This window comes from Gigantopelta aegis, chromosome 15 (assembly GCF_016097555.1).
Source record: "Gigantopelta aegis isolate Gae_Host chromosome 15, Gae_host_genome, whole genome shotgun sequence".
In the NCBI taxonomy this organism is placed as follows: Eukaryota; Metazoa; Mollusca; class Gastropoda; order Neomphalida; family Peltospiridae; genus Gigantopelta; species Gigantopelta aegis.
This window is the reverse complement of record NC_054713.1, coordinates 15662066-15689484: the sequence shown is the minus strand read 5'-3', so window position 1 is coordinate 15689484 and position 27419 is coordinate 15662066. Positions and strand designations below refer to the sequence as shown.

The 27419-nt window shown below is 37.2% G+C and overlaps 2 protein-coding genes across 2 annotated transcripts in view; one reads left to right on the top strand and one right to left on the bottom strand.

The window, feature by feature from the left end:
* Positions 1-214: 214 nt before the first annotated feature.
* LOC121390754 (E3 ubiquitin-protein ligase MIB2-like) overlaps positions 215-27419 on the bottom strand; it is a 36759-nt gene continuing 9554 nt past the window's right edge. The window contains exons 5-15 of the mRNA XM_041522660.1: positions 26162-26356; positions 19633-19778; positions 19253-19357; positions 16547-16651; positions 15725-15908; positions 13044-13198; positions 4269-4426; positions 3237-3393; positions 2075-2229; positions 903-1029; positions 215-414 (exon numbers count right to left, since the gene is read on the bottom strand). Of these exons, the coding sequence (XP_041378594.1) occupies positions 283-414; positions 903-1029; positions 2075-2229; positions 3237-3393; positions 4269-4426; positions 13044-13198; positions 15725-15908; positions 16547-16651; positions 19253-19357; positions 19633-19778; positions 26162-26356 (1619 nt within the window). The 3' untranslated portion in view covers positions 215-282. The remainder of the gene's footprint in view (positions 415-902; positions 1030-2074; positions 2230-3236; positions 3394-4268; positions 4427-13043; positions 13199-15724; positions 15909-16546; positions 16652-19252; positions 19358-19632; positions 19779-26161; positions 26357-27419) is intronic.
* On the top strand, positions 23488-25935 carry LOC121390755. Its single transcript, XM_041522661.1, has 2 exons — positions 23488-23558; positions 23850-25935. Exon 2 carries the CDS (start codon positions 24705-24707, stop codon positions 25551-25553), a length of 849 nt encoding a protein of 282 aa, XP_041378595.1. The 5' UTR covers positions 23488-23558; positions 23850-24704; the 3' UTR covers positions 25554-25935.

Here is a 27419-nt window from a genome sequence, read left to right as displayed (position 1 = left end):
ATCAAATAATTATCGGCTGTTGGATAAACGTAAAGTTTATTTTGTTGAACAACACCACTACAGAACATTTTGCTAATTTGACATATAATCTGGGAGAAAAAACCCACTACATTTTTCCATTAGTACCAAGGGATATTTTATACACACCACCCAACAGTCAGGAAAGCATATACCACAGCCTTTGACCAGGTGTGGTGCACTGGTTGGAACGAAAAACAACCCAATCAATGGAATGGATCCACCGAGGTGGTAAGATCCTGCGACGCAAGCACCTCGACTGAGCTAAACCCCGCCCATATGAGCATTAAGAGTACCTGCAGATATCAGTACTTGGATGGGCTCAATGTAGCATTCGGCACAAGCAACATGTAAAGGAGTTAGTCCTTTGTTTGCTTTCGAATTTACACTTGCTCCCTGAAAAAAAAAAAACGAAAAAAAAAAAACGTAGTATCATTTGTAAAATACATGTCTGTATATCTCGCCCAATCTCTTTCTTTCACCTCTCACTGTTTATTTCTCACATTTACTTGCCCATCCATCCACAAAATAACTCACTCTCACTCACTCACTCACTCTCTGTCTCACTCTCTCTCTCTCTCTAGAAAATAGATCTCTCTCTCTCTCTCATCTAGTCTCATTCTCTCTCTCTCTCTCTCTCTCTCTCTCTCTCTCTCTCTCTCTCTCTCTCTCTCTGTCCTTCCACTATCTCTCTCACTCTGTTTTGACGTCCAATAGCCGATGATAAGATAAACAAAATCAATGTGCTCTAGTGGCGTCGTTAAATAAAATAAACTTTACTTTACTCTCGCTCTGTGTGTGTGTGTCTGTCTGTCTGTCTGTTATGTAAAGACATATTGGTGTTTTCTTCCTAAGCAGGTGTGTAATTATAATTGACGTTTTACCTGTTTAATGAGAATTCTTGCCATATCTGTATGGTCGTTTATTGCTGCAAGATGGAGTGCCGTAAATCCATCCTCCTTCTTATTGTCGATGATACTTTTATTTCTCTGCAGTATTTTCTCTACAATTCTAAAAAGTCGAGAACTTAATGAAAGGGCATTGTTAATCAGTGGATGTTAGCTGAGATGTATACCACCAAATTAAATCCCATAGGTGACAACAGTAATATATTAGCACGCACATTATAGACGCAATTTTCATTAGCACGCAGTTGTATTATAGACTACGACGCATTTTTCACTATCAAAGTCATTTTTGATAAATTAAATTATAAGTACTTACATTTTATTACTTATTCGTACACCTGAAATGGTTCTGGTCATCCTGGTTTTTATAATACTCCAAAAAAGCATTTTTCATAATTCCAACAACGCACGTTCGTCTGAGAAGTAATAGTGTGGGGGGGGGGGGGGGGGGGGGGGGGGGGGGGGGGGGGTCAGGGTTTTTTTAAATGCCACAAACATTTAACACACAGACAAAGACATTTCCCAAAACGCACGTTCGTCTGAGAAGTAATAGTTGGGATGGGGGAGGGTGTTTAATGCCACAAATTTTAGGACATTACAAACATGGATGATGATGAGATGAATGGTGAAGCCGCAGTATTTCCATTGTACTAGATACTTATTGCACTCCTGTCTGTAGCATTTTACTTACACTTTTGAATATGTTGCTGTTTTAACAATATTTGACCTATGAGCCTAAACTGTATACTGAAGGTAGTAAATATCCATATAGTAATGGGTGTGAAATATCAAAGGTACAGTCCTCATACTTGTGAAACAATCCCATATTCAGTAGGGTTATCTTTTTCCTTCTTTTTGTGTGGTTTTTGTTTGTTTTGTTTGGGGTTTTCTGTTGTTGTTGTTGGGGCTTTTCTGTTGTTGTTGCTGTTTTTGTTGTTGGTTTGGGGGGGGGGGGGGAGGAGGGTTCGGGGCAGGTGTGCAACATTTAATAACTCCACCCCAGAACTGACATCTTTTAAGATCTATGAAAGTGGATAATAAAGATCCCTTGTCCGAAGTGTAAAATTTGATATCAGTTTGTCCCAGTTCAAAATTATTCTTCATTTTTCCAAAATTCAAAATTACTCTTCACTGTCCCAACAATTTACCCAGCTCTTCCATGACAAGCTGTCCAGTGAAGAGGGTTGAATCCCCGTTTGTTGGTTTTCGTCAAATCCACATTCGGTGACGTCAGAATTCGCTCAACTGCAGCTGTGTGGTCCCTAGCAATGGCGTCATGAAGAGGTGTGTCCCCTGACTCATCCTGTGTAAATCATTTTAAAAGACAATCATTACAAGACAATACAAGTAATTCACCAAGTACTGAAATACAGCGGTAGTATTGAACTGAACATTAAAATATTGTCGGCACGTGTTAAGGTCATAATATAAAATTAATGTTTAAAAACCTCAAAAGAAAACAACATTTGTTTTAATATAATTTGTTAAAAGAAGAAAATCGAAAAGAAAACAACAATTTTTCATCAACTACGCCGTTCATACGGTGTGTAAAGTGGTTCTGTGATTCATACTTCAAATTATCATGTTCAAATTCTAAGTGTATAACAATTGCATCAATATAAATATTATAAAATCACTGGCGTACCCATGATTTTATATTGCGGGGGATGGGGGTAGCAATCCACTGTTGGGAGGACCACAGTATATACATGTTATCAAATTTAATACATAAAAAAAAACAGTTTTGATTGGGGAGGACATGGCCCCCATGCCAGCACCCCACCCATCCACCCTCGCTACGCCATTGTATGAAATAACATTCGAACTCTTTCTTAAAACATTTAATACACAGAATAAGAGGAATAACCATTCTTTGATTCGGTTTTTCTCGTCAGTAGTCGAATGAGTAAATTCTCACATTATTTCATATATTAACACAAACAATTTTAAACAATTACTATCTACATGTAATCCCTTAGTGGTTGTTTATTTTTTGTTTTGTTTTGCTATTATTGGGACGTTTATTGTTTGCTCTGTCGTTTTTTCTTGGGAGTTTTTAATTATTATTATTATTTGCTTTGCTGATTTTTAGTTTATGTTATATGGGGTTGAGTACTGTTTTTGTTGGGGGTTTTGTTGTTTTTTTCTTGGGTTTTTGTGTGTGTTTTTTCGTTGTTTTTTTTGTTTGGTTTTTTTTTTTTTTTGGGGGGGGGGGGGGGGGGGGGGGAGGTGGTTGTATATATTTTTATTTTTATTTATTTTTGGTGTTGTTTTGGAGTTGGGGTTTTTTTGGAGGGAGGGCTGATTTACCATGACGTTGACGTCACAGCCTCGTCCAATCAGAGCGTGTATAAGCGTCGTTTGGCCTGTGTAGGCGGCGTTATGAATAGCGGTTCTTCCTTTGTTGTTTTTCAAGTCCAACTGCGCACCAGTTCTGACCAAGTACTCGGCAACTTCTGTCTGTTGTCTGTAATTATTAAGAAAATACACGTACCATATCAAAAAACGTATCTCAGCACAAAGCAGATACCGGCCTCGGTGACGCAGTGGTTAAGCCAACGGACTACAGGCTTGTAGGTACAGGGTTCGCAGTCCGGTACCGGCTCCAACCCAGAGCGAGATAGCCCAGATAGCTGAGGTGTGTGTGCCCAGGACAGCGTGCTTGAACCTTAATTAGACATAAACACGAAAATCAGTTGAAATGAATAAAAACAAAGCAAAGTTAAAGAGACGTTGGGTACTGGGGGACGACTAGAGCCTCCCTTTTGAAGCTCAAAACATTTGAGACCGAACTTACAAAGCCTACACACGTGTTGCATATAATTACTGTGTGTCTCTCTCTATATACATACATTTTTATCGCAATTGGTGAACAATAGGGGCGACCGACAGAGGCAGATGCAGGATTGTTTTAAAGGAGAGGGTACAATTTTAAAGAAAAGGGGGTGCACACAGATAACATAGACATAACAATTCCTTACTAAAACGAAAACAATTAATTATGTTCATAGGCGTCAGAATCCGATGGGCGGGATGGTGGGGGGGTGCAATTATTAACTAATAATAAAGCAAGTCTGGTCATATTAAAAGATAGATGACTGCGTGCTTGACTTGTTTTGTTTGGTTTTCTCGGAGGGGGTGGGTGGGTGGGAGGGGTCAAGTAATTTATTTTGCATTTGGGTCATCGAACTACATGGACATTGCATTAATGTTACCACACACACACGCACAAATTAAAAATATTGTATACATGCCTGCAATCGGAGCTTTATAATCAATCACTATAACAATAATTTAATCAATCACTTTATTTGCCACAGCTGAATAGCGAATACTACGTACTTTCCAGTAGCTACAATCAGTGGTGTGTCACCATCGTCATCAGTCGCGTTTATGTCAGATTTCTTTTCTATAAGCAGTTTGACGATGGTTAGTTTCCCTTTATGAGCGGCAATGTGTAGACACGTGGAGTTGCAGAGTTCGTTGAATCGCTCGTTCACCTTTAACATAGCAATAACAATACTAAAAAAATTATATAAAAAAATAACAATGATAAAAACAATAACAATAATTAAAAACAACTTAAAACTACAAATAGCCGTCTATACTATAATACGCAAGGCCGTTTAACACACTTCCCGATTGTTCTGATCTCTTCTCTTTTCATTTACACTGCCGAAATCTTAGTTACAAGTACTTAGAGATGAACACCGCCATCTTTATCACTTAGTATACACGTGGCTATATACGCGGTGGTCGTGTATATGTTACAGTCAATCTGTGAAACCAGTTATGCGTAATGCCTAAACAAATCAGTCATTTCGCGAAGTGCCTGTCACCACCAGGCAATACGCGAAATGACTGAAAATTCCAGGCATTTCATGGCCAGGCATTTCATGGCCAGCCATTACGCAAAATGACTAAAGTGCTAGGCTATCTATAATACCACACCACTCAAGTCCTTATGTAACGCTTTATTTAAACTATCAAATTATTTCAGAAGTTGTACATGAAGATGAAGTTGAATGTTACCAAGTAGTCAGTGTCAAACCATGAAAGTAATACATTGGTATAGAAAGGTCACTTTTTTTGCACACAAGGCTACTATGACAACGGCTGGAACATTGAAGTTTGGTTTTGAAACATTTGCATCGATTGGACTCAAATCTCTTCGGACCAGCACAGTTACACCTAACATATCCCTGTCCACCACAGTTGGATTCGTGATTAACAAACTTTGCGTAAGGTCACAGACTTTGTACGATTTACATCAGCATCAGTAAGCAAACGCTGGTAAACGCTGTTAGCTCCAGTCTACTCTTCTTGACCATACGCTCAGCCTGAGTCATCTGGGAGGAATTCGCACCATTTCTCTCATTTAAGATATTGTGTATGCGAGCCTTGAGTAAATCAGCCGGGACAGGACTCATCAGAGGTGGACCGCCATATTATGGTGTTGAATTTGAAACTAAATCAATCGTGGCTGAGAGCACTGGCATATCAGGATCAAGTTCACTGTCCCACTCATCTGGTTCCTGACTAGTGTTTGGCATGGCTTCATGTCTGAAAACTTCTTGAAGATAAACTTTTTGGCCATATCACAAATACCAAGTAAGCTATTTTAGTGGTTTTAAAGTTTTGTATGTAGATGATATAAAATTTTAGAAGACAACCTTTTTGGTCCATTTAACAAGCTATTTTACTTATTTTAAAGTACAAAATATATTTCTTGAGTGGGGAAATCTTTTAAAAGATATAGTTTACATAGGAACGTTCTTAATATGCAAAAATCCATGGAAATCATAAATATTTTCAACATTTTATTTAGTTTCTAGGTGAAGATTAGACATTTGAGAAACATCCTCTCACTAAAAGGTTATTGACCAATCGTAGTCATAATTTGGTCATACATAGATTTGTAATCAAGGAATATTTATCCTCTAAATTTTTAGTTCTAAAGTCTATGTTATAGAAGAACAGGCAGACTGTATAATTATTAAAACAGTACTAATCTTGACAGACACACACAATCATTGTCATCTAGAAAAGTGATTAATATAATATTTTTAATAGGTTTTTTATGCAGAAGGCAGCTTTCCACATGTATCAACCATATGCAACAAACGACCTACCATAAGCACAAAACAGGACTAGGTGATAATTAAAACAGTTTAAATTCTAAAAATATTCTAGACGTTGTAGCTTTAAGTATCAATAGAATGGTGCATTTATCAGACAGAAATATTGTAGTGTTAGAATTTATCAATGAATCACCACATCGTTAGTAGATCCCCTGCGCGTGCTGTAACCTCACCGTGGTGCAGGGGTGTAACATTCTCTTTGAGAATGGCCAATACAGCACAAATCCCCTTGTTTTCTTATTTTGAATAAAAGTCAGTATCTTACTGTGATATTTGTATTTTTGCGCGGTTCTTTACACTGTGTTTTCGTTTAAATCTTGAATTTTTATGTTGATCATCGCTTTATTTGTTTGCATTACCGTGGGTTGACACCCAATAGCCGATGTATTTTTCGTGCTGGGGTGTCGTTAAACATTCATTCATTCATTCATTCATTCACGCTAGTAGATGGATATTGAATGTATTGAAATACACTTACTCTGATAGCAGATAGTATTCATGTCTGCTCTTTGTTCCACTATCAGTTGCTGTTGTTTTAAGATCTTCTAGCATTGTGAAATATGCATCTTTTGGAATTAACACTTTTCTACAAACTTCATACTTTTTGTAAATCTCAGTTTTAAATTTATCTTCATAGGACTCTGCCATCATGTACTGGTTGTAACAGAAGAACTTATGGGAACAGGAACTCTGTTTACGTGCACATATCCAATAAAGGTTCAGGCACGCCCACCCCATACTTAGCCTCTGACTTCGCCAGTGACCAATTCCGGGGCAGGGAGGGGGAGGGGAGTGGAGGATGCAGTTGAGATGAGGGGGCAATTTAAAAAAATTTAATGGTAAGACCAAGGCCAAAAAAGAATGACTAAATATATAAAAATTTCTTGCTGCACCATGAAAATAAATATAATCGGGATATGAACTTTAATGAAACTTAATTGGTGCTATTTTCAGTCGGCTGATCTAAATGAATTAAATAACTTTACTTAATATATTTACATATATATATATATATAAAATAACTATTTACCAATTAAGCCCTGGAGGAAAAAGGGTTGGCAAAGGGGGGTGGTTGGCTTCGCGCCCAATCTGGCTCGCGATCCAACAACCAGGCTGAGCCCAGGGTAGCTGGTCCGGATTTCCATGAGGCGGACGCACCAGGGGAGGGAGGCCTCCTAACAGGCATTCCTATGGCCCAAACCGCCTACGCCCTAACGCACCCACAAAAGCACCCTACAACGGCGTCCCCCCCCCCCCCCCCCCAATCTCGACCACCCCCAAGTTATCCATGCAGCAGATTGGGGCTGAATTTAAAATATGTATATGCTAAAAGAGAAGGAAGGGAGGGAATGATAGGAGATAGGGTGACAATGACGAAGATGAACAGCCCGCCAGTCGTCGTCCGGATGAGGTGGGTGGAAACGTATTTGTTGTAGTATGGTTGAAAACAATGGAAGTTGGTCAAAGCGTTAATTCCGAAGGTGTCACAAAAAGCTCCCCAAGCATCCGTGAGCATAACATCCAGGAGGATGCGTCACCTATACGGATGACAAAAGTCATTGCTATATAGGCCTCAGGGGCATCCGGAGAACCACTTAATCATTAAACGGATGTCCCTGAGTATCAGCCAGGCTATTTTTTTTATTATTCTATATAATAGTTGGCTGATTAAGTTAATAGCCTATGAAAACGTATTTCGAATAATTAAAAAAGAAGGGTTAGCATATAATTAAAACATAACATATCTAAAATGCTAAGAGGAAGGTAATTATTGGTTGATCGCTAGATCTGTAACATATGACACATGTGTAAACAGTATTGGTTGATCGCTAGATCTGTAATATATGGCACATGAGTAAACAGTATTGGTTGATCGCTAGATCTGTAACATATATCACTTGTATAAAGATTATTGGTTGATCGCCAGATCTGTAACATATGACACATGTGTAAACAGTATTGGTTGATCGCTAGATCTGTAACATATATCACTTGTATAAATATTATTGGTTGATCGCCAGATCTGTAACATATGACACATGTGTAAACAGTATTGGCTGATCGCTAGATCTGTAACATATATCACTTGTATAAAATTTATTGGTTAATCACTAGATCTGTAACATATGACACATGTGTAAACAGTATTGGTTGATCGCTAGATATGCAACATATGTTACATGTATAAAGATTATTGGTTAATCGCTAGATTTGTAACATATAACACATGTATAAAGATTATTGGTTAATCGCTAGATCTGTAACATACGATACATTTATACAGATTATTGGTTAATCGCTAGATCTGTAACATATAACACATGTATAAAGATTAATGGTTAATCGGTAAATCTGTAACATATGATACATGAATAAAGATCATTGGTTGGTCGCTAGATTTGTAACATATAACACATGTATAAAGATTATTGGCTGATAAGAAAACAAATAGTAGAATTAATTTGTCAAAAGAAAATATTATTTTTGGCTTTAAAATGATGAGTAATAATGATTCGATTAATGTTGTTATAATTATCATCAAATCACTAGTATTAAAAAGTAATTTAAAGTCATATGTACCCAGTTTAGAATGGATCCAAAGAGAGTTGACACAATACTGTAATTATTATATTACAAAGGTCATTGCCTATACCAGATGTGAATGTGATAAATCAGGGCCGTAGCTAGCAGGGGGGCAAATCCGGAAAGCATTATAGAAACTTAAAGAAAATTCTCTTCTTAACTGTTTAAGGAGTTTTAGACTATTAACTACTCAATTGCCCCCCCCCCCCCCCCCCCCCCCCCCCCCCCAAAAAAAAATATATATATAAAAAATCCTAGCTACGGCCGTTTGATTTGTAACATATTAAGACCGTAGCTAGCTGGTTGGGGGATTTTGTAAAATAATAGAAACTTTAAAAAAAATCCTCTTCTAACCCGTTTGAGGAATTTAAGGTATGTGCAGAATTCATTGCCCCACATGCACACACACCAAACACACACACCAAACACACACACATACACATACACACACACATACACACACACACACACACAGACACACACACATACACATACACACATACACACACACACATACACATACACACACACACATACATACACACACACACACACACACATACACACACACATACACACACATACACACACATAGAATGGTGCATTTATCAGACAGAAATATTGTAGTGTTAGAATTTATCAATGAATCACCACATCGTTAGTAGATCCCCTGCGCGTGCTGTAACCTCACCGTGGTGCAGGGGTGTAACATTCTCTTTGAGAATGGCCAATACAGCACAAATCCCCTTGTTTTCTTATTTTGAATAAAAGTCAGTATCTTACTGTGATATTTGTATTTTTGCGCGGTTCTTTACACTGTGTTTTCGTTTAAATCTTGAATTTTTATGTTGATCATCGCTTTATTTGTTTGCATTACCGTGGGTTGACACCCAATAGCCGATGTATTTTTCGTGCTGGGGTGTCGTTAAACATTCATTCATTCATTCATTCATTCACGCTAGTAGATGGATATTGAATGTATTGAAATACACTTACTCTGATAGCAGATAGTATTCATGTCTGCTCTTTGTTCCACTATCAGTTGCTGTTGTTTTAAGATCTTCTAGCATTGTGAAATATGCATCTTTTGGAATTAACACTTTTCTACAAACTTCATACTTTTTGTAAATCTCAGTTTTAAATTTATCTTCATAGGACTCTGCCATCATGTACTGGTTGCAACAGAAGAACTTATGGGAACAGGAACTCTGTTTACGTGCACATATCCAATAAAGGTTCAGGCACGCCCACCCCATACTTAGCCTCTGACTTCGCCAGTGACCAATTCCGGGGCAGGGAGGGGGAGGGGAGTGGAGGATGCAGTTGAGATGAGGGGGCAATTTAAAAAAATTTAATGGTAAGACCAAGGCCAAAAAAGAATGACTAAATATATAAAAATTTCTTGCTGCACCATGAAAATAAATATAATCGGGATATGAACTTTAATGAAACTTAATTGGTGCTATTTTCAGTCGGCTGATCTAAATGAATTAAATAACTTTACTTAATATATTTACATATATATATATATATAAAATAACTATTTACCAATTAAGCCCTGGAGGAAAAAGGGTTGGCAAAGGGGGGTGGTTGGCTTCGCGCCCAATCCGGCTCGCGATCCAACAACCAGGCTGAGCCCAGGGTAGCTGGTCCGGATTTCCATGAGGCGGACGCACCAGGGGAGGGAGGCCTCCTAACAGGCATTCCTATGGCCCAAACCGCCTACGCCCTAACGCACCCACAAAAGCACCCTACAACGGCGTCCCCCCCCCCCCCCCCCCAATCTCGACCACCCCCAAGTTATCCATGCAGCAGATTGGGGCTGAATTTAAAATATGTATATGCTAAAAGAGAAGGAAGGGAGGGAATGATAGGATATAGGGTGACAATGACGAAGATGAACAGCCCGCCAGTCGTCGTCCGGATGAGGTGGGTGGAAACGTATTTGTTGTAGTATGGTTGAAAACAATGGAAGTTGGTCAAAGCATTAATTCCGAAGGTGTCACAAAAAGCTCCCCAAGCATCCGTGAGCATAACATCCAGGAGGATGCGTCACCTATACGGATGACAAAAGTCATTGCTATATAGGCCTCAGGGGCATCCGGAGAACCACTTAATCATTAAACGGATGTCCCTGAGTATCAGCCAGGCTATTTTTTTTATTATTCTATATAATAGTTGGCTGATTAAGTTAATAGCCTATGAAAACGTATTTCGAATAATTAAAAAAGAAGGGTTAGCATATAATTAAAACATAACATATCTAAAATGCTAAGAGGAAGGTAATTAAACTATACAAAAATAATTTTAATATTTAAACAATATAAGTTGAACAAATAAAGATATTATATTCAAGAGGCAGGAGGAAATTGGGGGTACCTACGTAGCACCAACTTTCCTGTCTTTTAATAGCCATAGGGCCAAAAAAAAAATTATATATATATAGATAAACTAAATAACACAAATAAACAACTTTTTCAATGTTGAAATAGTCTCGCCCGATATTTTAGAATTTGTATGCTCCCGAATAACGCTATAAAAGGCGAAATGTAATTGTTACTTCTAGATGAAATGTCACCTGGACATGGGAGTCCACGCAATGCTGTTAGATCTACTGGTAGACCCAGTAGAGCTAATTTTAATCAGATTGGCAGATTCTGTATTGTTTATTTAAGAATAAACCAGACCAGTAGTATTTTAAATCGTATAATTAAATCGTGTGATTTTTATCAATATTTAAGACCAAAAGCCTGTATACAAGTGTCAACAATAAGACTTGAATCACTTTAGTCATTTTGTGTAATGGCTGGCCATGATTTTCAGTCATTTCATAAAATGCCTGGAATTTTCAGTCATTTCGCGTATTCGCTGGTGGTCATAGGCACTTCTCAAAATGACTGATTTGTTTAGGCATTACGCGTAATGACTGGTTTCACAGATTGACTGTAACATATATAGCCTTGGCTATCTACACGGCGGTAATATTTTTGTGTGAAAGCCCAGTGAAATTCTGCCAAACCCCGTCAACACTTTCCATCTAAGCACGGGTTACATCTAGTAATAACAATAATCAGGCTAGGGGCCCTGTCCCCTCCCCATCAGTTGGTGTGGCCACCTATATAGTAATTCACCTTTCAACTGGGGGAGGGGGGTATAATCTTCCAACGAAAATATAAGGGTCGGCACGTAGCTCAGTGGTAAAGCGCTCGCCTGATACGCGGTCGCTCTAGGATTGATCCCCATCGGTGGGACCATTGAGCTATTTCTCGCCGAAGCACTGCAACTGGTATACCAAAGATCGTGGTATGTGCTATCCTGTCTGTGGGATGATGCATACAAAAGATCTGTTTGCTACTAATAAAAAATTTAGCGGGTTTTTTTTCTCTCAAAGACTATATGTCAAATGACCTAATGTTTGACATACAATAGCCAATAGCCGATGATTACTAAATGATTGTGCTCTAGTGGTGTCGTTAAACAAAACGAACTTTAACTTTGCCTTATAAGGTGGCTGGTTTGATTTATCAACGTCACGCAACTGTATTACATTAATGGCGTAAATAACTATCACAGAAACGACAACAAAAAAGATGGATTTGTATCCCTAAAATCTGTTTTGCAGAATTCTAAATAAATTAAGAATGATGTAATTTCCAACAGTGTCGATTTTAACAATACTGCAACGATAATGACTACACAGTGGCAAAGAAATAAAACAATAATAATAACAAATAAAAAAAAGCTCTAAACAATAATAACATAAACAACACAGTTTTTTTGGTTGATTTTTACAGAATTATAAATAAATTGTCAATTAAAATTCTTTAAATGTAGCCTATTATAGCTTGTCGATTTCAACAGCATTAAAAACACAATAGCAACTATAAATGTTTAACAATTTTAAAATAATAATTTCTAAAAAAAAACTGTTGATTTTAATATCGTAAAAATTAACATATATTTACAATTACTAATAAATTAACAATATTTACTTGCGTACAACGTGTTGAAATTAACAATTATGTAGGGCTCCTTATTACAATTTGCATTACTAATAACTGAACTAGTATTTAATAACTTATAAAATGTAGATTTTAACAACATTACTAATAAATTGACAACTACATAATTGCTTATAACTTGTTGATATTAACATTACTAATAAATTAACAATAATTGTTTAATTCCTTACAACTTGTAAATGTTAACAACATTACTAATAAACAATTGTTGAATTTCTTACAACATTACTAATAATTTAATAATTATTTAATTACTTACATATTGTGTAGTTGGTCAATATATATTACTAATAAATTGAATTAACAATTATTTAATTGTTTCCAACTTGAGAAGTTGAACAGCATTACTAATAAATTATTTAATAGCTTACAACTTGTGGATTTTGGGCGATAATATCTCTGACTTTTGTGACATCACCATCTATTGTTGCTTTAATCAAGTGATTGATTCCACTACCTTGACTTGGAGCCCTCATTCCCAACAGCATCATTCCATGTAGGACATTAGCTAAATTACTTGCCAGATCTGTAAAATATAACACATGTATAAACAGTAATGGTTGATCTCTAGATCTGTAACACATATCACATGCATAAAGATTATTGGTTGATCGCTAGATCTGTAACATATGACACATGTGTAAACAGTATTGGTTGATCGCTAGATCTGTAACATATACACATGTGTAAACAGTATTGGTTGATCGCTAGATCTGTAATATATGACACATGTGTAAACAGTATTGGTTGATCGCTAGATCTGTAACATATATCACTTGTATAAAGATTATTGGTTGATCGCCAGATCTGTAACATATGACACATGTGTAAACAGTATTGGTTGATTGCTAGATCTGTAACATATATCACTTGTATAAAGATTATTGGTTGATCGCCAGATCTGTAACATATGACACATGTGTAAACAGTATTGGCTGATCGCTAGATCTGTAACATATATCACTTGTATAAAAATTATTGGTTAATCACTAGATCTGTAACATATGACACATGTGTAAACAGTATTGGTTGATCGCTAGATATGCAACATATGTTACATGTATAAAGATTATTGGTTAATCGCTAGATTTGTAACATATAACACATGTATAAAGATTATTGGTTAATCGCTAGATCTGTAACATACGATACATTTATACAGATTATTGGTTAATCGCTAGATCTGTAACATATAACACATGTATAAAGATTAATGGTTAATCGGTAAATCTGTAACATATGATACATGAATAAAGATCATTGGTTGGTCGCTAGATTTGTAACATATAACACATGTATAAAGATTATTGGCTGATAAGAAAACAAATAGTAGAATTAATTTGTCAAAAGAAAATATTATTTTTGGCTTTAAAATGATGAGTAATAATGATTCGATTAATGTTGTTATAATTATCATCAAATCACTAGTATTAAAAAGTAATTTAAAGTCATATGTACCCAGTTTAGAATGGATCCAAAGAGAGTTGACACAATACTGTAATTATTATATTACAAAGGTCATTGCCTATACCAGATGTGAATGTGATAAATCAGGGCCGTAGCTAGCAGGGGGGCAAATCCGGAAAGCATTATAGAAACTTAAAGAAAATTCTCTTCTTAACTGTTTAAGGAGTTTTAGACTATTAACTACTCAATTGCTCTCCCCCCCCCCCCCCCCCCCCCCCAAAAAAAAAAAATATATAAAAAATCCTAGCTACGGCCGTTTGATTTGTAACATATTAAGACCGTAGCTAGCTGGTTGGGGGATTTTGTAAAATAATAGAAACTTTAAAAAAAATCCTCTTCTAACCCGTTTGAGGAATTTAAGGTATGTGCAGAATTCATTGCCCCACATGCACACACACCAAACACACACACCATACACACACACATACACACACACACACACACATACACACACACACAGACACACACACATACACACACACACATACACATACACAGACACATACATACACACACACATACACACACACACATACACACACACACATACACACACATACACACACACATACACACACATACACATACACACACACACACACATACACATACACACACACACACATACACATACACATACACACACACACACACATACACACACACACATACACACAATCCTAGCTACTGCCCTGCATATAAGATAGGTATAAAAATACTCATATAGACTCTGTATGCGACGCGTGCGTGCAGTTCAGCTACAACAAAAAAATCGAAATACATTACTTTCTATGAGAGTGACTAAACTGGATGCGTGCGATGCGTGCAGAAAAAGTGTGTAGCTTGAAAACTAGGGTCAGTGACTTTAAGACATGAACGTAGATCGCGATACAGCTTCCATAAATCGATGTGTTGTATTGTGAGTCACGTATCTATATGTATACTATATCGCCGTGTATTGAGTGCGTCGTTAAATAAAACACTTCTTTCTTTTTCTTTATATCGCCGTGTCGGTACACGTCTACCTTTAAAGGAACATTCCTGTGTTTGCTGCACATTTTCTTCGTCTTCTTTTTCTTCTTTTCGTTCGGTTTCATATGCTCACTAAACCCTGAGATGTGCTGCATCAAAGAACTGTATCAGTTGGAGCTCACCAGGTCTGCCCCATAGCTTTTCTTTGATGCTCACATTTTAAGATGTTATTGACTAACAGAGACTTTTTAACGATTGTAATTACGTATCAAATATACTTTTCTGCATAAAATATCAATGGCTGTATATTAAACATGTTTCTGATCGTTCTAATATGTGTACTACGTTAAATTTCATTTATTTTCTAAAATATTATTTTCGTACGTACGAAATTATTTGAAAACAAAATCCAGTTTGGGCTTCTTACAAATATTAAGACGACCAGAAACACATTGAATATACAGACACTGATATTCTAAACAAGAAAATATATTTAATATGTAAGTTTAATCGTAGAAATATTTTATTAGTAGGAAACATCTTACAATGTAGCAAACTCAGGAATGTCCCTTTAAGAAGAATACACGATCCAAGAAACAGTTAAAGAACCAACCACGTGACAACCCTGTGAGTCCTACGTCATCAGAATTATCCTCGGAGTCGGACTTCGAGGGCAGTTCTGACTCGGAGACTGGGGTGCAGCACGCCGGGTTGAAAATCCACTGTTGTCTGCCAAATAGAACAACTGCGTTGCCGTGAGAGTTGAGTTTCTTAACATGGCCCACTTTACCCAAAACCTGTAAGAAGCGAAAGTATATGAAGCAAAAGTACATTGTGCTTAATCATCAGTGTTGTGTTAGATGTATCAGTGCCGTTCCTTTAGCAATACATGTCTCCTACCGGGCCCAACAAAGTTTCGTATCTCCTATAATCAAGGGCCATAACTCTGTGGAAAATGGGTAAATTGCCACGAAAGTTAAACTTAAACTGTAACAGTACATAATAAAGCTACACATAAAATTTTATTGAGGCATTGCGGAAAAAACAGAAAGTCCGAAAAACACTTTTTCGTTTTTCCTGAGTTCAAGGTCCATAACTCTATCAAAAATCGGTAATAGCTATGGAAGTCAAAGTTGAAATCACTGAATAAAAACATAATCAGAGCACAGTAACACAAGATTTTTATAAGGGCAAAACTAATCTGAATGACAAAACAGTTACCGTATTCAAATTCTTTTTACTACCCAAGGACTTATTAGGGGCACATTGATATGATAAGGGTTACCTCTCTATCTGTCACTATATTAACTTCGTGTAACTGTATGTCCAACGCCATTTAATCGTAATTAAAATATATTATGTGCGTCGTTAGCTAAAACATTTCTTTCTTTCTTTCTTTCTTTCATTTGTTTGTTCTTTGGTAGTTTGTTCTTACCTTGCTCATATCATCCACCCATCCTCCGTGATTTTCCTGCAATATCTTTGCCTTGCTTATGTCATCGGTGATTCTAACAACACTTCCAGCCTCTAGAGGCTCGATCTACAAAACATGTATTAAGCTAGTATCAGACTGCCAACTGTCACGACGGAGTTGGCCAACTCGCCGCTTTCGTGACTTCTACGACTGTCCAGTCTGAGCGTTCTTACAATTCGATTCTCGTCGTATACAACGCCTATAACCGATTAATTGTTAATCTGAGCGCACCCATCGTAAGTCGGGAGTTGGTAAAATCATAACGCAACCATCGAGTTGACCAACCTCGTCGCGACAATTGATAGTCTGACCCTAGCATAACTATGATCAATAAACAAGGTTAGCCATATAAAATTGTACCCGGATTTCCCAAACTTAAAGGAATGCTAAAGCAAGGCTTTTGGACTGGTGTGCATATTCAACGATACATAATGCACATTATTGCTTAATATCAACAAGTATAATCATATAGTTAATTAATAAAACGGTTAAATGTGACGGCTATTATATATAACGGGCGCAGCCATTTTGTACCATCCCAGTGAATACACCCTCTGGCGAGCTGGTGGTTACGTAATACATAACGTGTCACGTCAGGAATTAAGTCTTCGAACTGAAGAAACAAAACATACCTGATTTTTGCGGATTAATCGCAATGTTCTGTAATAATATCTATCCCAGTAACACAGCAACATGTATATGTGGTTTATTTTTCAATACAAAATAAACCACCATTGTCAAAGTATTGAAATAACTGTATTATATTTTGTATATAAATTACTGAACTGAAATAATAGTCGGAGTGTTTTCTTGCTTAATTAGTCTTTTCTTTCCATGGCCTGTATTGTGGTTCTTGATTGGCAGGTGTATATTTAGACGGTCCCTAGACACTGTCTAGACACACTAATAAGACGTGCCTCTTTTATTAAGATAACAGGGTATTGTGTGATAACCTCAAATCGTAATGGACTTTAACAGCTTTATTACTGTAAGTAATTCTGTAAAACCCTTGATTAAGTAGACTTTCCCATCTAAAATCACAAAACTGACCAATTACGTAGTCCCAGAGAAAAGAAAATTATCACTTGGGTATCGTGAGTGGTCGTTTTTGCTCGAACGTATCCTACCAATAGGCCTAATAATATGCATTTTTTCTATGGATTTTTTAAAATAAAAAAATACTATAACTCTATTTTGTTATATTGATGCAAATTGAAATATATTTAGTTAAATAGTTTATTATACTATCAAGTCATTTATGTTGTTTTACAAGTCAGGTTGATGAAAGCGAAGCGCCTTGTCGTAAATTAGAGCATTTGTTTACACTGTACATAAAAGAGAAGTTGGACCTGAGCTGACGTCACTTCGCCCCAAGCTATACCACCGGACGTGACAAAAACGAAACAAAATGGCTGCCCCCAGTTAGCAGGAATAATCACGGTTTTTTATTAATTCTAAAATAACGCGTTTTTCATTTGTTAAAGTGTCAGTATGTGTTGGTGGTCCGGGTTTGCATCTTTCCAACACATAAGGCTCTTGTTGGAGTTTAGTCTACCTTTAAGTGCACGCAAAATGAAGCCCATGTGTTTACAAATGGAAGATTTTACCGAAATTAAACCCCATTGGCTTAAATTCTGGTAATATTTTTCAAAAGAAATCTCCCATAGATTTCAAAAAGATTGTATCACATTTACTATTAAAAATAGAAGAAACTTTGTAACGATAAATGTTAAATGAATGTTAAATGTACTAGAATTATGCATTGCTCCGTTTCAATTAAAAGTGAAATTAATAACTGTCCCCCACCCTCCTTAGTTCTGGAGCAAACCCTCAAATTCGGGCAAATATTATAGATATATTCGGCCAAAATATTCTAACCTGAGACCTTTTTACCATGCATTTCCATCATTCTTTGCTCAAAATTACTTGTAATCCATGTAAAAATGCGCAGTGAATTGTTTGAAACCCTATATAGCTATTTGATAGTAATGCTAATATAAATATAAGGTTGGGCATGTTTTATCCAGATTTAGGCATTTTCGTTTAATTCCCGCAAAAATAAGCCTCACACACACACACTAAATTGGGATCACGTACGTGTACAATCTAATTAAAATTAGCTCCACTATTACATGTGGATCTAACAGCAGCCAGTTGTAGCTCATGTCCACCAATCAAAACCTTACTTGCAGAATCATGCCAGTGATTTAAAAATAATTTGAAAACATTCCGAATTATCCTGAGGGTATACGACATGTTTCGTGTGAATTACGAATGCCTTAAAACATGTTTTATTTTATAAAATAAATAATTTGTAATGTAAAACTGAAGACTGATTTAGTTGGGTTTTTATTTTTTTTTAAATAAATAAATAATTTTTAATGTAAAATTAAAGACTGATAACCCATCCCGTACGTATTGGTATGGTTCGCTGTAATTCACACGAAACATCGTATACCCTCGGCATAATTCGGCATATTTTCAAATTATTTTCAAATCACTGGCATGATTCTGCAAGTAAGGTTTTGATTGGTGGACATGAGCTCCAACTGGCTGCTGTTAGATCCACATGTAATAGTGGAACTAATTTTAATTAGATTGGTACGTGTATGTTGGGTATGTAGGTGAACGACCGGCTGACAAACATACAAACAGACAGAGGGTTACCTTCCTCAGCACTATGGGCACTAGTCTGTACTTCATCTGTCCAAACTCAACATTCACGTCTCCGCTTGCGGCGAAACTTGTCACCACTCCATTTTGTCCAATACACTGCAATCAAAATCAGTATACTTATGTTTATATATCCAATAACATTTATAAATACAATACCCGACCGCTTTTTTTATTTAGTCCATATTATTATTTCATACATATGCATTTACAGGTTACTGGTTGCTTTTGTCTTGGATCCAAAGAAATCTAAGATAAAATCCAAATGAATGGATAAATGGAATCCAGTGTATTTTTGTGCGTGCTTACGTAATACACGTGAGTAAACTATAAATAATACTTCATACAATAAATAATTCAACAAATACTCAAACCTTGGCTATCCCTACAGACCACAAACTTCCGGCTTCCATGATTTGTTTCAGTACTGATGCCTCTAACTCTATACAGACTTTGTCTCCCACTTTTAGCTCCAAGTCTGATGGTGTGATGTCAATAGGAGCCTTAGCGCCGACATCGTCTAAATAGACAATCATATAGTATGTCAATAGAAGCTTTAGCGCCGACATCGTCTAAATAGACAATCATATAGTATGTCAATAGGAGCCTTTGCGCCAACATCGTCTAAATAGACAATCATATAGTATGTCAATAGAAGCTTTAGCGCCGACATCATCTAAATAGACAATCATATAGTATGTCAATAGAAGCTTTAGCGCCGACATCATCTAAATAGACAATCATATAGTATGTCAATAGGAGCCTTAGCGCCGACATCATCTAAATAGACAATCATATAGTATGTCAATAGGAGCCTTAGCGCCGACATCATCTAAATGGACAATCATATAGTATGTCAATAGCAGCCTTAGCGCCGACATCATCTAAATAGACAATCATATAGTATGTCAATAGCAGCCTTAGCGCCGACATCATCTAAATAGACAATCATATAGTATGTCAATGAGAGCCTTAGCACTGACATCATCTAAATAGGCAATCATATTGTATGTCAATGAGAGCCTTAGCACTGACATCATCTAAATAGGCAATCATATTGTATGTCAATGAGAGCCTTAGCACTGACATCATCTAAATAGACAATCATATAGTATGTCAATGAGAGCCTTAGCACTGACATCATCTAAATAGGCAATCATATTGTATGTCAATGAGAGCCTTAGCACTGACATCATCTAAATAGACAATCATATAGTATGTCAATGAGAGCCTTAGCACTGACATCATCTAAATAGGCAATCATATTGTACCTACATGTATAGGAGCTTTATTTCCGATATTATCTAGATAACACATTATGTATATAGGAGCCTTAGTGCAAACATAATAATCTAAATAGACAATCTCATATATTGCACATATAGGTGTCTTAGCGCCGATATGATATAAACAAACAGTCCTACATCTCTCTCTCTCTCTCTCTCTCTCTCTCTCTCTCTCTCTCTCTCTCTCTCTCTCTCTCTCTCTCTCTCTCTCTCTCTCTCTCTCTCTCTCGATAGATAGATAGATAGATATCTGTAATCTTAACTACAGAGAAATATATTATAATCTCACCTAAGACGGGTAGATTTTGGAGGTAGTATTCGTCTGTGTTATTGATGAAGATATATAGATATATTATACTCTTATCTAAGACGGGTAGATGTTGAGGGTACTACTCGTCTGTGTTATTGATGTAGAGACCGCACCGGAAGACTGGTAGCGCCACTCACATCTGTTACACCATTGCCGAATGCAAGGTTTGAAAAGCACACGTTAGTTAACGTCTATAAAACATTTATTGTTTAATATTGGAAGAATACCAGTACTTATAATAGGTATAAAATACATTGATAAAACTTTATAACAAATATAGAACTCATGTTACTTGCCACTTTACGTTTTATTCAGTGGCAAAGTGAAAAAGTAGCGATACCGCATTTAATTATTGAAAAATAATGTTGTTGTCGTTATTGCAAGTATTTATTTTTGTGAGGTAATTATATTTAATTTATTACTCTTGCAGTACATGACCAAATTTAGATGTTTTGATTTACTGTATAACTGTGATCGCCCGTTAACAACATCTTCCTATTTGTGTGTTTACTACAATCCAAGATGGCGGATATTTGTTTACATTTTCAATGATTTGTTATTATGAATACATTTATTGTGGCCCTGACACATCTGTTGTTAGGGAATCACATAAAAATAATCCTTATAACCACATCTTTATAATTAACGGATGTAGGACAAAATGTGACTGGAAAAAATGTCAAGTCAAAATATCAACTATTAAAGTGGAAGGAAGGAAGGAAGGAAATGTTTTATTTAACGACGCACTCGACACATTTTATTTACGGTTATATGGCGTCAAACATATGGTTAAGAACCACACAGATATTGTGAGAGGAAACCCGCTGTTGCCATTTCATGGGCTACTCTTTTCGATAAGCAGCAAGGGATCTTTTATATGCACCATCCCACAGACAGGAGAGTACACACCACGGCCTTTGTTACACCAGTTGTGGAGCACTGGCTGTAATCTATTAAAGTGGTACCCAGGTAAAAATGTCAACTTTGACATTATACTTAATGTGTAAAAAAAACTTTTTAAAATCCTAACTACATGTATTCTACAACTTTTCATTTCACCAATTAAACCACTGTTTGCACACCTTTGACAACGACAGCACTAAATGTGTATATAATTGTCTCAATAACAGCACGGGTGATGTAATTTTGTTTTTTAATGCCACCAACTTATTTAAAAAAAATCAAAGACAGGCTAGCTAATAAGCCATACAACCAACAATGAAGCATTCTCTAAGTTATTTCAAATTTGGTAATTATAAAGAAACTCAATTTCCCAAAACCTAACATACATCTGTTATCTCTCTTGCTCTGTCCTTCTTTTCCTCTCTCCCTCCTCTCTCACTGTCTCTCTGTCTCATTTGTCTCTTCTTTCTATCTCTCATATAACACACACACACAAGTTGACATTTTGACAGAGATACAACATTAATGGTACACATTGTGTCCTCTTACATATTGACCATTGACCTGTATATCACTTTTTCCATTGTCGACTGGTGCTCTTTACTCTGTACAACTGAATGCTGTGATAATGCGGGTAACGAATGAGGAGTTACTGATTACTACATACATGTAGCACATGACGATGATGGTAATGTTCATTTGTAATGCACAAATAAGTTTTATTACATTCCACATGTTGTATGATATATGCTTATGCAACAAAAATGGCCGTTTTCTTATGCTGAACCCTTTTTGGGGTGGATGGGTATTATAATGACCAATTAGTCGATTATACTGATTATATTAATGGTACTGAAGGTATTTTATTTGAAAATAATGAATACATTCCTAAAAATTTTAGTGTGCCAAACTTTTTTTTTTTTTTTTTTTTTTTTTTTTGGCAAAATAGTTACCTACCCTGATTACAAAATTTGTATTTGGGGGGTCAGGGCCAATTGAATTTTTTTTTTTTTTTTTTTTTTTTTAAATTCTTTTAAAGGTATTTCTTCAGTATAACAAACAATCAATATCATTCTTGTCATATTTAAAAAGTAGAGTATAATGAGTAGAAAATATAGAGATGTTGGGGTAGTACTCGTCTGTGTATTTGATGAAGATATATATCGTCCAGTCATTAGTTTTCGAACATCATTAGGTCTCACTACACAGATGTCATCTGCCATTGAAACCCATGTTAAACTGCCCAACTTCAAGCGAAGATTGCCCATAGAACGGGTTCTCGTTGGCACTAACAACATACACCATTGCGAACATACATTATATAAGCATTTGTATTCACTCCAAAATTGAGAACATTTCCGTCTCAGTTTTTTGCTATATGACCGCATCTGGCTGTAGTACCGGTCCGAACAGGTGGTTCATTAACCGATTCACTCCGGCTGTCACTTGCGCTATATACCCATGTCCCAAAAGGTCGATGCACAATATTACAAAATAACATGGGCAAAATACAGCCACAAGGCTTACCGTTAAACATACATATTGTTTTAATTCTTCACCATTTCCTAGAAGTGAATATGTGAACCATAACATGTGTCACAATTAGGAACTATAGAGGACCGTGATGAATGAACTGTCACCCGGAAGTGATCTGTGTAGTGAGACCTTAGTTTCCGAACGGCCATTTTGTTCAGGATTTCTCGCGATATAAATAGAGATGTGACGTCATCAAGGGTCGCAAGTTGACAGCCAAGCTATTTTCGCTAGCCCTACAAAAATGCTTCGGGTAAAACTCTCATGCGTAAGTATGACATTTATATCTTGTAATCTTATGTCATTTTGCCTTGTGACACGTTTTGTAAATGCATCGTCATTAAAAAGTCACCAATAACACACAAACGAAAAGTTCAGTACTCACGAGAAAGCGTTGGCTGCTTTGTTTACTATCTATACTAGCGGTCTACAATACAAAAGGGAGGGAACTGCTGTCAAATTTTTGAAAGTATGGAAGCCCATTCGGACCATTTCTTATGTAGAATTCTGATGTATGCAGTTTGCGATTTCTTAATATGTTTTTATGTTTGTGTTTTAGACTATTCCACGGCCAGAAAAGTCAAGATACAGATCATATTCGGATGAAACAGTGTCTAAGGCATATGTAGCTGTTGTGGAAGATCGCATGGGCATCCGGAAAGCTTTAAGAACATTCGGTATTCCCCTTAGTACATTGCATGATCGATACATTGGAAAGTTGATGCGGCCTGCCATAAATCCGGACCTGAACCATTCTTGTCTACCCATGAAGAGGTAAAACTGGTGTCGCATGTACAGAGCATGGCAGCCTTTGGTGATCTTGCCATTTATTTAGGGAAGAAGACTGGAGCTGATAAGCCAGTGTCCTTAGGTTGGTTGCATGGTCTTATGAGGAGATAGCCTGAATTAAAGGTACAGAAGCCGATGTCCCTGGATATCCAGAGAGCCAAAGCAACGTCCGAGGAAACAGTTTCATGCTACTACTCCCACTTGGAAAAGATTTTCGATGACAACGACTTGAAGAACAGTCCTGAGCCTATATACAACATAGATGAAAAAGGACTAATAGAGAATCACAAGCCTCCAAACGTTGTTGCCTCCAGTAAATCGGTGCCAGTTGCAGTAACACTGCCGAGGTCGAGCACGGCGACAGTGATCGGATGTGGCAATGCCATTGGACATGCCATCCCTCCATATTTCATTTTCAAAGGGAAATGAATGCGAGACGAGCTATTGGAAGGTTGTTGCCAGGAGCTAATGGAACTGTCAGTGATTCGGGCTGGTCCAACAGTGAAATCTTGCAGAAGTATCTTGCAGAGCACTTTGTCGAGTACTCTGTCTAGCCAACAGCAGAGAAACCAGTGTTGATCTTGCATGGCGGTCACGAGTCGCACGTCTCAATAGCACTGAGTGAATGGGCGAGAGACACATCATCCTGTTTGTGCTTCCAGCACATACCTCACATGTACTTCAACCAATGGATGTTGGTTGCTTTGGGCCGTTCGAGAAAATCTACTGCAACCTTAGATACACGTACATGCGTGAGCATTCAACAAAGGGCATCGAGAAGCATTGTATATGTCGATTGGGTTGTCAGGCATACACAAGGGCATTAACACAAGCCAATCTGCAGGCGTCTTTTAGAAAGTGCGGAATTTTCCCTTTCAACAGACATGCGGTAAACAAATCGCACTTTGTGCCAGCTCAGTTGTTCAAGTCTTCTGAAGATCAGGCAGTATTACTAGAAGAATCCAACAACACGAACAAAAGGAAATCATCAGAAGTCACCGATGTCACTTTGCCACCGTCTGCAACAGGATTCTTCTCGCAACTTGAAGAAAATATGTTCAGCATTGCAAAACCCACAAAGAAAAGAAAAGTGATGAGTGCTATTGTAGGTGGTAGAGCAATAACCGACGACAGTACCTTCGAAAAGATGAAGGACCACCAGAAATCACACCCACCCCCAAAGAAACAGATTCAGAAAAAGTCATCTGTGGTGAAAAGATCGTCCAAAGATTCTCCAAAACCATCAACATCTGGTACTGCTAAGTTACCACCCACCCAGGTGGATACAGACTCGGATTCAAACACTGATGATGATGAGGTGGGTTGCCACTGCAATCTCTTCCAACCTGTTGAAATCAAGGAGAGTGCCTCGATTATGTTTGTCACTTGGGCACAGTGTACACATCCCACGTGCCAACACTGGTCACACTTAAAAGTGTTGCACCCCTGTACGAGTTGTCCGCCGAAATTCTGATTTTTGGTGCCCTTGTCATAATGAAAAGGAAGAGTAAATCTAGATCTTGACAATAAAATCTACTCATGTGCATCTAACAACTTTGATCCGATTTCACAACAATTTGTTTTTAGTTAAATACATTTGATTCCGTTTGATAGTTAACTGCCCTATTTCATACACGGTTGTGACATTCCAGGAAAGCCCCGTGTGTGCTACCCAATCAGGTGTTCGTAAACTAATGACGTAACATGTGTCTAGCGGATGTTGTCAAGCTATGTAATGACGGCCATACGTGTTACCGAGGACTTTGTTTTCGTAAGGAACTGTGTTTATTTCATGGATTAAATAATCAATTTACAGGTAAGAACAACAATTTGAAGTTTCGTTTTGTATATTTCACGAAATCTGCGATCTACACTTATCCGTTCGGAAACTAGTAATCGGAAGATAGGTATATAGATATATTATAATCTCACCTAAGACGGGCAGATGTTGGAGGTAGTATTCGTCTGTGTATTTGATTAAGATACATAGATACATTATACTCTCACCTAAGACGGGTAGATGTTGGGGGTAGTACTCGTCTGTGCTATTGATGAAGATATATAGATACATTATACTCTCACCTAAGACGGGTATATGTTGGGGGTAGTACTCCACCCCAGGCGCCTCATCCGTGTATTTGATATCCACCTTCCCCTCGTAACCCACACGACAAATGCTGATCTTTCCTGACTGCCACTTGACATTCACAGCTGACCTTGGTGATTTAGAATGCGGCGTAACCAATGATTCCACCATTCCTGTCTTCCCACACCCACCTTTTGTCATAAATTAACATAATAAATTTTATTATTATATTTATAGTTTATCCAAATTAAGATTTAATCATAGTAGTATTTATTCCAATTACTCCGCTGTAAGTATTGCACATCAAGCCCAGCGCTTATATAACTTTTAGTCTAGACTGAAGATTGATACTTTAACGTCATGGCAACACCATACAAATTGTATGCGTGTGACGTCATTAGAGATTGAGTCTAGACTACACGGTTTTGTAAACATTGGCCTGGAGAAATAAAAATAATTCCTTTTTGTTTGTTGTTTATTGTCTTTGTCTATATAACTCTGAAGCTGAAAAGTTACGTTTGTTTTTGTTTAACAACACCACTAGAGCACACTGATTTAGATTAATCATCAGCTACTGGATGTCACACATTTGTTAATTTTTATATGTAGTTTTAGAGAGGAAACCTCTCTACATTTTCCCAAGAGTACCAAGGAATTTGGTATCACACCACAACAGGATAGCACATCCAACGGCCTTTGACCAGTTGTAGTGCACTGGTTGCAACGGGAAAAAAAACCCCAGTCAGTTGAACAGATCCACTGAAGTGGTTCCCTCCTGCGACGCAAGCACGTCAAGCAAGCACTTAACCGACTGAGCTAAATCCCGCCCCTTTATTTGCAAGAGTACGAAGGGATTATGCACCACCCACAACAGGATAGCACACCCAAGGGTCTTTGATAAGCCAGTCAGGCGAGCGCTACCCCACTAAGCTACGTTTGCCGCCTCCCCCACCCTCGCCTCTTGAAGTTGAAGCCAGTGTCATGATGTGATCGTTTTGCCTGAGGTGCTTGCGTCATAGGATCGAACCACATCAGTTGACCTATTCTCTGAATGGGTGTTTTCCGTCTCAACCATTGCCTCATGACTGGTATACCAAAGGTCGTGGTATGTGCTGTCAGGTCTGTGGGAAAGTGCATATAAAAGATTCCGTTATGCTAATGAAACAATTAAGCCGATTTTTCCTTAGACCACGTGCCAAAAATTACTGAATGTTTGACACCCAATGACCAATGATTAATGAATCAATGTGCTCA